The sequence below is a fragment of the Folsomia candida genome, unplaced genomic scaffold, assembly GCF_002217175.1.
Source record: "Folsomia candida strain VU population unplaced genomic scaffold, ASM221717v1 Fcan01_Sc002, whole genome shotgun sequence".
In the NCBI taxonomy this organism is placed as follows: Eukaryota; Metazoa; Arthropoda; class Collembola; order Entomobryomorpha; family Isotomidae; genus Folsomia; species Folsomia candida.
Window position 1 is genome coordinate 16,196,111 of NW_019091194.1, and position 9,266 is coordinate 16,205,376.

At 36.9% G+C, this 9,266-nt stretch overlaps 4 protein-coding genes and 1 long non-coding RNA gene across 5 annotated transcripts; 2 read left to right on the plus strand and 3 right to left on the minus strand.

The window, feature by feature from the left end:
- The first annotated feature begins 42 nt into the window (after positions 1–42).
- LOC110843094 (ADP-ribosylation factor-like protein 2) lies at positions 43–1,225 on the plus strand. The gene is made up of 5 exons (XM_022089013.2): positions 43–222; positions 317–427; positions 514–558; positions 626–743; positions 810–1,225. The coding sequence occupies exons 1-5, from the start codon at positions 158–160 to the stop codon at positions 1,023–1,025; spliced, it is 555 nt and encodes a 184-aa protein (XP_021944705.1). The 5' UTR covers positions 43–157; the 3' UTR covers positions 1,026–1,225.
- A 553-nt stretch (positions 1,226–1,778) lies between these two features.
- On the minus strand, positions 1,779–2,759 carry LOC110844433. Its single transcript, XR_002547432.2, has 3 exons — positions 2,417–2,759; positions 2,241–2,349; positions 1,779–2,140 (listed from the first exon to the last, which is right to left on the minus strand). It is a non-coding gene; the product is annotated as an uncharacterized LOC110844433 (long non-coding RNA).
- Positions 2,760–3,029: 270 nt separating this feature from the next.
- On the minus strand, positions 3,030–6,336 carry LOC110843853 (probable methylmalonate-semialdehyde dehydrogenase [acylating], mitochondrial). The gene is made up of 17 exons (XM_035848691.1): positions 6,267–6,336; positions 6,160–6,167; positions 5,733–6,017; positions 5,587–5,665; positions 5,375–5,488; positions 5,154–5,300; positions 4,889–4,995; positions 4,666–4,810; positions 4,543–4,581; positions 4,428–4,456; positions 4,322–4,355; positions 4,202–4,225; positions 3,928–4,085; positions 3,781–3,852; positions 3,473–3,639; positions 3,368–3,407; positions 3,030–3,301 (listed from the first exon to the last, which is right to left on the minus strand). Exons 1-17 carry the CDS (start codon positions 6,319–6,321, stop codon positions 3,200–3,202), a joined length of 1,605 nt encoding a protein of 534 aa, XP_035704584.1. The 5' UTR covers positions 6,322–6,336; the 3' UTR covers positions 3,030–3,199.
- A 486-nt stretch (positions 6,337–6,822) lies between these two features.
- On the minus strand, positions 6,823–7,622 carry LOC110843785 (60S ribosomal protein L36). Its single transcript, XM_022089821.2, has 3 exons — positions 7,404–7,622; positions 7,098–7,232; positions 6,823–7,014 (listed from the first exon to the last, which is right to left on the minus strand). The coding sequence occupies exons 1-3, from the start codon at positions 7,494–7,496 to the stop codon at positions 6,925–6,927; spliced, it is 318 nt and encodes a 105-aa protein (XP_021945513.1). The 5' UTR covers positions 7,497–7,622; the 3' UTR covers positions 6,823–6,924.
- LOC110842974 lies at positions 7,607–9,091 on the plus strand. Its single transcript, XM_022088864.2, has 5 exons — positions 7,607–7,738; positions 7,806–7,907; positions 7,976–8,227; positions 8,343–8,459; positions 8,556–9,091. The coding sequence occupies exons 2-5, from the start codon at positions 7,808–7,810 to the stop codon at positions 8,741–8,743; spliced, it is 657 nt and encodes a 218-aa protein (XP_021944556.1). The 5' UTR covers positions 7,607–7,738; positions 7,806–7,807; the 3' UTR covers positions 8,744–9,091.
- The last annotated feature ends 175 nt before the right edge of the window (positions 9,092–9,266 follow it).

The window sequence follows — 9,266 nt, forward strand, 5'->3', positions numbered from 1 at the left end:
CCGTGAATAAATATTTTTATTTTATTTTACCTCAAGTTTTCAAGTTCCACTTGGCGGTCTGCTGGCCAACACACCGCCAACTCGGCTGCTCAAAATGATTTTCGAGAAAAATTCACCTGTTGTTTTTTAAATTTATTGTGCTAGTCGAAATCCAAAAATGGTGCTTTTGAAAATACTTCGAAAGTTGAAGCAAAAGGAGAAGGAAGTCCGTGTCTTAATGCTGTGAGTGACTTCTTCTGCATTTCTCCCTTAATTTTACTTGTTATTTTCTAATAATTATGCATTCGGTAAAACAATATCTTTTTTGTTGTACCAGAGGTTTGGATAACGCAGGAAAAACTACAATTTGGAAAAAGTTCAACGGTGAAGACATCAATACAATTTCTCCCACGTTAGGATTTAACATTAAGACTTTGGAGCACAACGGGTAATTAATGTGTAATTGCGGATTAAAAGCTATACCGTGAAAATGATTTTCAAATTTCAAGTGAATTGGAGCATTTTTATTTTTAGTTTTCAGCTAAACATTTGGGACGTTGGGGGACAGAAGAGTTTGAGGTCAGTTAAATGCTAAATCCAAGATGCTGGCGTAATTATATTGCCAATTGCTTAATTTGTTCTCTAGGTCATACTGGCGAAATTACTTTGAGAGCACAGACGGACTCGTGTGGGTGGTCGACAGCGCTGATAAAATTCGACTAGAAGATTGTAAAGCTGAACTGCATAGTTTATTGAAGGAAGAGGTAAATACATATTGCATTTATGTAAATGAGAGTCAGAAGACTAATTCTTGTCATTTGGATTCGTAGAGATTATCTGGAGCGACTTTACTTGTTTTTGCAAACAAGTGTGACCTCCCAGGCGCTCTTAGTGCTGAGGAGATAAGAGATGCACTTTCTCTGAATGAAATTCAAACCCATCACTGGCAAATTGTTTGGTGCAGTGCTGTGACCGGCTCTAATTTGTTGGAAGGAGTTAATTGGATGCTAAATGATATTGCTGCGAGAATTTTCACATTGGATTGATGTATATTTAACAATTTGTTCGCTATGAATTATTCTAGTTTTGATAATCACACTAATCAAGTAGGGCCTTAACTTATTATGTCATAATTGATTGCTCTTATTAGCCGATTATTTTTTACAATTTTATATTAATGATGTCGAAGAGGTACCAGTAAAGGGAGTAAAAGTTACCAATTGATTGTTATTTTACTAACAGACAATGAAGTTTGGTTATCGGGCATTATTACTTATTACAAAATTATTTACTATTCTTGGCTTTAGTCTTTGGCTTACTGGAAGCGTTTTCTTTGGCACCCTTGCTACCACCACCAGCCGTCGTTTTAGATTTCGATTTGGCAGCTCCCTTCCCCTTGCCTCCCTTTCCCCCTTCTTCCTTTTGACTTCATCCCCAGGCTCAAGACTTGAGATTACCCTCTTGCCCGGATACTCCCTGTCAAATGCAGCTAAAGTGGCGTCGTCTACGAGTTGCAAAGATGTTTTCGAAGGCATCTGTTAAAGATGTACAGGTATGATGAACTTCCGAAATGCCGTCTTGCTAAGTTTTTTGGGTCCTTTTGCAAGTTCTTCCAATTAAGTATTTATGGATATCGTTGGTTTTGTCAGTTAAATACATATACAGAATTTTTGTTGTCTGTCAACAGCAGAAGCAGATTTAAGAATCGGCATCGATAATTCCACCCTCATTCAATACACCCCCACGAATTGGGGCGTGGGGGTGGATAAAAAATTAAAATTTAAGCATTAAAAGTAGATATTGATCCGGTAGTATTATTATTTTATTATGCATCATGTGTTTTTGTGTGGACGAGCTTCTGTTTTATTAATACGTTTGTTTTAACTTGTATGTACGAATATTAAGAGTTATAATTATTTGATTTGGATAACACTTATTTTCGTACGTTTAAACCTAGAGAATGTACAATTTTTTGGAATCAAAATAATCATATGAGGTTGATATCAAGTGTGAATGGAATTGTCCTCGACCTCATCCAGGATTGAGTTGTCATACCCTCGAGACAAGATTCCCGAAAAGACAAGAAGTTTTAACGTGTAGTGGGGGAGGTAGACCCATGAAGAGTACATCATCAGGGACAACACCAGAATTACGATACAGTCTGTACATAATAAAATTTAAATATTAACTTACTTAATTGTTAACATACATCTACTTCATATGATTGTACATTATTAATGACATATGGCATCATGACTTACTGACAACCGTACGTTCCATTGGTTCCATCATGTAGAGAGATGTGATCATGTTATAGTTAAGATGTAGTCGCTTGACCCCATTTACCAGACGAGTCAAAACCCCCATTGTCTAAGGAAAGATTTTCCATTTTAAGTTATTCCATGCATATCGATTTTCCCGTCGTATATAGACATACCTTCAGCTTTAGATTGTCCCAAGTTCTTGTTTTTTTGAGAATCGAATCTTGGATTGGATAGCAAACTATTGTGTTGAAGTCTTGAACTTGAACTTGAAGTGACTATGTAGCACACGATTCACAATTCCAAAATTGATGTTCGATAGCTAGAGATCAGCCTAAATATATATCACATGCAGCAACTTGCGCAACATTATCTACAATTAGTGCAGATGAAAAAATAAAATACAATTTGTATTATGCTCATTATTCAATCAACACACGATGACACGATGTGCGAAAATTTGCGATTTGTGTGATTCACTCGCCTCAGCCTCAGCCCTTCATTTGACTGAATCGCTCAGCCGCCTCTGCAGTTCTGCACATGAAACGCCGGTTACGGGTATTCCAATATTGAATACAATATACTAATACAGTAATTTAGACTATAAATTTGCATACTGGTTTAACACAGAACGTTAAAATTGCAAGGTCACACGAGCTGAATGCTATTAATATTCTTGTCATAAGCAACAAAGACAACACTGGACGTTACGGAGATATGTATGTGCGTATGTGTCATGCAATCATGAAATCAAAATGAGAAATGAAATGAGCGCAAATTCAGAGAAAATAGTTCTTAATCCTTTTTATATTCTAAAATAAACAATTTACATTTGCTTCATAATGGGATTAGGAATTTTGATGATCAGAAAAATATTTTGCATTTGAATCTATGATTGATTGTGTTGGCTGTCAAAAAAATAGCTGTCTTGAGAGATTATAATTTGTCACAATTGCTTATTAGCGCATCACGGGCATTGCAACATGAGCTTTGGAGTCTGTAGCATCCTGTTCTCTCCACATTGAGGTCACCGTCTTCAGTTGGGTGTAGAAATTTATCCCCTAAAAAAGGTCATGCAACAATTATTGCATAGCACAGTGCATACAATCATTTGCTTATCCACTTACAGCTTTTCCATAAAAGTTGTTGTCACCCAAGAAGCTCCCCCTGATTTCAACGAAATTTTGAATGATTAGTTAAATATGGTATGGGAGTGCGCATATGTAATTTACCTGGAACCCGTAAATGAAAACATTGGTAAGGGAACAGGAATTGGAACATTCACACCAACTTGGCCAACGTCAATATCCTGTGTGAATTTTCTTGCCGTTGCTCCATTCGTTGTGAAAATGGCTGTTCCATTGCCATATCGGTTGTTATTAATAACGTTGATAGCATCCTATGAAGTATTGATTTGATTTTAAAGAAGTATTTCGCAGTTGTAAATTGCAATTTTCATAAAAATGTGTATACTGGTTGATCTCTGCTTCTAAATAAGCAACCCGTTTATGATATTGACAGTAATTAACAAAACACTCACATCTAACGTGTCCACAGACAGGGTTACCAAAACAGGCCCAAAGATCTCTTCTTGATAGCATTGCATCTTAGGCTAAAACAATAAAAAAGTGATGATTATTTTCTTATAAGAAATATAGAAAGACAGATTTTCTGTTATCTCATTTACGGTAACATCGGCAAGTACAGTTGGTCCTACAAAATTTCCTTTCTCATATTTTGGCACCGTGATATTTCGGCCATCCAACAAGCATTTTGCACCCTCATTAATACCGGATTGAATCAAGGCTTCAATTCGTTTCTTGGATTGTGGAGAAATCACGGGGCCTAAAGTTCAAAGAGAAAAATAATTTGAAATGTGCATGTAGACGAACAACAATTAGCTGTTCAACTAACAGACAATACGCAGCAGTAATTTTAGTCTTTACTTGAGAGTTACTTACCTAAGTCAGCATCCGGTTCGTGACCTAATAAATTAATAAATATGTAAAGAAAAATGAGACGTGAAACGACAGAACTTTTGATTTATGATAGTAGTAGCATTCATTAATTAATCCACTAACCAGCATTAACCTTGAGTTTCCTAGCTCTCTCCACCTATTACCAACAAACTTTTATAAATAATGGATCATAACCAAAGTTTACGTTAACTGCTTCTAAAAAACTTACAAGCTCAGGAATCCAATTTTTAGCTTCACCTTAAATATTTTAAATTTAACAAGCATTTATTAACCTATGATATAATTAACAATTACCGATCTATCTATTACATATATGCACTCACCAACGAAAACCGCTGTTGACAAGGCCATACATCGTTGACCTAAAAGTGATTGGATGTGTTAAAGTACTGCATTATGAATATATTGCATGTGGAATTTACAACTAAATGGATAATTGGTCTTACCTGCAGCACCAAATGCGGCTCCGACTAACTGATTTAAAGTCTGTTCCTTGTTGGCGTCTGGCATTATGACGCCATGATTTTTGGCTCCCATATTGCTCTGAACTCGTTTCCCATTTTTCGACCCTCTTTCATAAATGTATTTGCCCTATTATTTTTTACCAGAGTTATCAAGTATATATTAAAACTATTAGTAGTTTATACGTTCAAGAAAAATTGCACGTACTGCAGTATCCGATCCGACAAAAGAAATTGCCTTAATTTCTGGGTTATCACAGATAAAATTTACAGCATCATGTGCACCGTGAATGACGTTGACTACTCCTTTTGGAGCTGAAAGGTTGCATAATATGATTAATTCAAGAAAAGACTGCAGGTGTACAAAAGTTGAGACAAGGCATTGTGATTGATAAGGTGGAGGATAGGGACACGTGCATTAAATGATTTTTATTCTAAAAACGAATTATCTGCATTTTTGCATGGATGTGTACCTCCGGCTTCATTAAACATTTCCATCAGCATCATGCATGCACCAGGGTCCCTCTCGGATGGCTTGATAACATACGTGTTTCCGCACACCAACGCCAATGGAAACATCCATAGTGGAATCATAGCTGGAAAATTGAATGGCGTGATCCCTAAAAATAGATTATTTAATTAAAAATATCTCATTATTTTATTATGATTAATTATTATTATCATTATCACCCACCAGCACAAACGCCGATTGGAATACGATATGACATTGCATCCATGTCCTTCGCAATGCTGGACAGTGATTCGCCCAATTGCAGACTTGTGACACTGCAAGAGTGCTCAACAACCTCTGCAAAGGTAGTTAATTATCAGGTATACGCATATTTTATCTAGTAATTTGTACTAGCAGTAACGGATTGATATCGTTTGAACTTAATAATCACTTACGAAGTCCTCGGAGAACATCTCCTTCCGCATCCATCAGAGTCTTTCCCTGTTCTAGTGTAATGTTCTTTGCCAACAATTTCTGTGTTTCAAACCCAACAGATTAGAACAAGATAATTCATAAATGAATATATGTTCCATGTTCATACCATGTTGTCCTTGATGATATTTTGGAATTTGAACATAATTTGTTGTCTGGACAGGATAGATGTTTTCGACCACGATCTGAACGCTTCCTTAGCTGCAGCAACTGCTTCTTCCATTTCCGCTTGAGTGGATTGAGGGACCCTCGTGACCACTTCGTTCGTCGCAGGGTTGTGCAAATCAATCCATTCCTTGGTTTTGGACTCGACGAATTTTCCATTGATGAAGAGCTTGGTAGTCGGGGTGGAAGCAGATGCATAAAACCGTGGGAGGAAGACATCCTTCCGAACCTGAAAGACACAATTAAGAAGGCATTATGTAACTAGGTATGGGTCAAGGTCATGTCTTATTTCACCCTGATGGTTACTATTGCGCAACAACTCACTCAATCAAGTTTACGTGATTTTGATATGCTTAATAAGCGACACATACCTGAGAAACTTTGGATAGTGCTCGATGCATTGTTAAAAAGTTGTTTAAATTTTTAGAAACAGGGTATTTTTATTAAATGGTTCCAATTAAACTGAATTGTTTAATACCGATCTGGTGGTGGTGTCCGTCACACTGCATGGAAAAAAGCTCATGCGATGCCATAAGAACGAGAGACGACTATATCCGAACCAAGGACATTCGGTTCATTTGGATTACTAAAACTCGTCCATATACATAGCTTCAGCTTTATTATACAAGTTGAACTTGAGGCAAAATGTGACTCAAGTGCATGGATTTACTGGAGGAACTTGTTTTTTAGTGCTGCTTAATTAATTCATAGAGTGACAGACATTGTTAAATGTTGCATAATGTTAATATGACATCTGATATTAAACCTACGTCAAGCATCGCTTGTGCTTGGCATAAGCCATGCATCTTCTGGATTCGAGGAAGATGCTGATAGATGAAGGCGCATGAGTTGACCGAAACTTAAAATGTTCGTAAAATTAGCGACTAGTCGGTGTAACAGCTGTCGCCAAGTCACGACTTGCGGACCGCTATGCACCTTGTACAGCATATTATACACATTCATAATGATTAACGCAAGAAATTGCACAAGATATGGCAGTATAATTAATCGTATAGCATAAGTTGAAGTTTGCATAAATTCGTATAAATCCGATTAAGATGACATTTATTAGGACGTCAATCCCAATTGCTTTACCGTAATTAAAATACAAATTAGATAAGTCAACAATAACGGAATTATTTAGCCGCCGAAGCTTGTTTTCTCATCTGGGTCAAAGTATTTGAAAGTTCTTCACGCTTCCTCTTGGCTCGGATGTGGGTGCCAAGCTGAAAGTTAAAACACAAAATAATATAGTACATTGAACACATTACACCAATTTTTAACTTCACTTATACATTTAACAACCTACTCGCTTCTTCAAAAACTTGAGGGCACGCTTATCCTTTGAAACTTTCAACAACTCCATAGCTCTCTTCTCGTAAGGGCTGTGACCAACAACTTCTCTGATAATGTCTCGAACAAACTTGTTGTGCTTAGTTTGCTTCTGTAAATTTATACAAGAACATGACAAAGTTAATATCAACAAACATATACATTATGAACAAAATCCATTAAAAAATGCAGAAGTAGTATAAATAACAAATCGAAGTTTCCTATGTGAAATAGCAAGTAAAATTGTACAGGCTGGATCCAATTCAAAATTTCGACTACTTACCCCTTTATTTGCCACAGGTCGTGGAGTTTGCTTATTTCTGATGGTTTTATGACCTCTCTCCAACCCAATGGCGATCTCGTAGCGAGGAGCCATTTTTACGACTGTTTCCTTTTGAAATTTCCTAAAATTTCTTCAATTCTAAATCAAAGAAATGTAAGAGATGTGCTGAAATTTCAACAGAGTGAGTGAGTCCGGTGGTGCATGCCGTCTAAAATCCGCCGTCTTGGGATGGCCGAGGGTGGCGCTGGCTGTGGCTCTCGTCACCTCGAACCACTCTCAATGGCGCCTTTATTTCTTATTTACTAATCTCACTCCACACTTCAATAACACGCAAGGTAAAAAAAACTTAATTTTGTTACAATTTTTATTTTACAAAAAATAATGCTTTGAAAACATTTTTAGAAATGGAAACGGAGTATATTTATGAAGCGGATCTCAACACTTTTGGGCAAGGGGGAGATGGAGCAGAAGAGGTTCAAGGCCAGAGTAGTGATGTTGACTCTGGTAAAAACTTAATAAAACTTAACTAAAAATATACAACAAATCTTTTTAAACTCTATTAATTTTTGTAGTGACTGCGGCCGCAGTTGCAGGTATTGCAGAGGAGCAAGACATGTCTGCAGGGGTTGAAGGTACAATGGATGTCGACAGTTCAGAGATTATCGCGGCCGGTGTAGTCGACGGTGGGATGATAAGTACGGATCATATCTCTTTAATGGGCCCACCTCACACTGCACATCCAGAAGTAGAAATATCGACGGAAGATCAACTTCGAAGCGTGGAGAGGCTAGACAGATCGTCACCGGATTTATGGCCGCAAAATTGTAAGGCACTCACTTATGTTATCCATCATTAAACACATAATTATAATACGCAGTTGAATGCATTGGGTGTGCATAAGACGAAGCAATTTAACTGTTCCATTTTCTGATGATACAGTACCCACAGCTGCCCAACATATTATTGCTAAAAACTCCCTAAAATCTGGAGAGTCTGAGCAACCACTAGGAATATGGGCCCAGGGTTTAGATCCCGAAGATATCAACCTCCTCCATCGTAAGTTCCTTTATTCCATAAAATACCTGTAATATAATTCAGACAGATAATACTGTCATACTTATTAATGGTTTTTGCGGTTTCTCTAAATTCCAGAATTTGGTAGTTTAACCTCATCGAGTTTGGTAGAAGAAGTAAAAAAGCTGCAAAACATTGCTTATCAGCTAGGCCTTGAAGAAGGTAAGGAAATGACCCGTGGAAAGCTACTCCACGTATTAGATGAAAACGATATCCTCACCAGTGCAAGTGAACAAGCCAAATATCTTCAAAGCCTATGGAAATAGATGTTATAATGTGGATTTATACATATGAGTTTGTAATTAAGTTCTCGTATAAAGTTTTATTCTTCGTTACAATACTGTAGATCCAGTTTTTAAGTAATCTTATTTCAGATATTATGATTTATACATCTGTTAAAATCTACTGTTTATACACTTCATGGCTGTTCAGTCAGTCGTATTAATAATAGATTAAATCAGGAAATTGTGGCTTGACCGGCTTTTGTCGTCGTCACATCAGGGAGAGTTGTTGTGTCGGAAAACCAAATCAGGAATCCTGAGTGCCGTGATGCTAATGTCGATGATGATCACAAATAAAACTACTGCAATAGTTGCAGTGACGATGACGAAAAATTTGCTTTCGGACCCCATGGATGTATATTGAACTCTGTCCATTAAAATTATTATTCTATAAAAATACCTAACGTCTATTTTATTGTATAATTTGAGAATAATCAAGAGAGCACACCTTCCGCTGTTGAACCTATAATCCGAACTTGTGTCCTCTAAATCCAATGCAGTATGCCTT

Bases quoted from the DNA above. Each gene is read 5' to 3' on its own strand.
- LOC110843785 (XM_022089821.2), bottom strand. From the start codon at position 7,496: ATGGCTCCTCGCTACGAGATCGCCATTGGGTTGGAGAGAGGTCATAAA. The intron at 7,233-7,403 runs GTAAGTAGTCGA...ATAAATTTACAG, and splicing joins GACCTGTGGCAAATAAAGGG to AAGCAAACTAAGCACAACAA. The intron at 7,015-7,097 runs GTAGGTTGTTAA...TTTAACTTTCAG, and splicing joins TCAAGTTTTTGAAGAAGCGA to CTTGGCACCCACATCCGAGC.
- LOC110843094 (XM_022089013.2), top strand. From the start codon at position 158: ATGGTGCTTTTGAAAATACTTCGAAAGTTGAAGCAAAAGGAGAAGGAA. The intron at 223-316 runs GTGAGTGACTTC...TTGTTGTACCAG, and splicing joins GAAGTCCGTGTCTTAATGCT to AGGTTTGGATAACGCAGGAA. The intron at 559-625 runs GTCAGTTAAATG...TTTGTTCTCTAG, and splicing joins GGGGGACAGAAGAGTTTGAG to GTCATACTGGCGAAATTACT.
- LOC110842974 (XM_022088864.2), top strand. From the start codon at position 7,808: ATGGAAACGGAGTATATTTATGAAGCGGATCTCAACACTTTTGGGCAA. The intron at 7,908-7,975 runs GTAAAAACTTAA...TAATTTTTGTAG, and splicing joins GAGTAGTGATGTTGACTCTG to TGACTGCGGCCGCAGTTGCA. The intron at 8,228-8,342 runs GTAAGGCACTCA...CTGATGATACAG, and splicing joins GGATTTATGGCCGCAAAATT to TACCCACAGCTGCCCAACAT.
- LOC110843853 (XM_035848691.1), bottom strand. From the start codon at position 6,321: ATGGCATCGCATGAGCTTTTTTCCATGCAGTGTGACGGACACCACCAC. The intron at 5,666-5,732 runs GTATGAACATGG...TTTGAAACACAG, and splicing joins ATATCATCAAGGACAACATG to AAATTGTTGGCAAAGAACAT. The intron at 5,301-5,374 runs GTGGGTGATAAT...ATCTATTTTTAG, and splicing joins TCCAATCGGCGTTTGTGCTG to GGATCACGCCATTCAATTTT.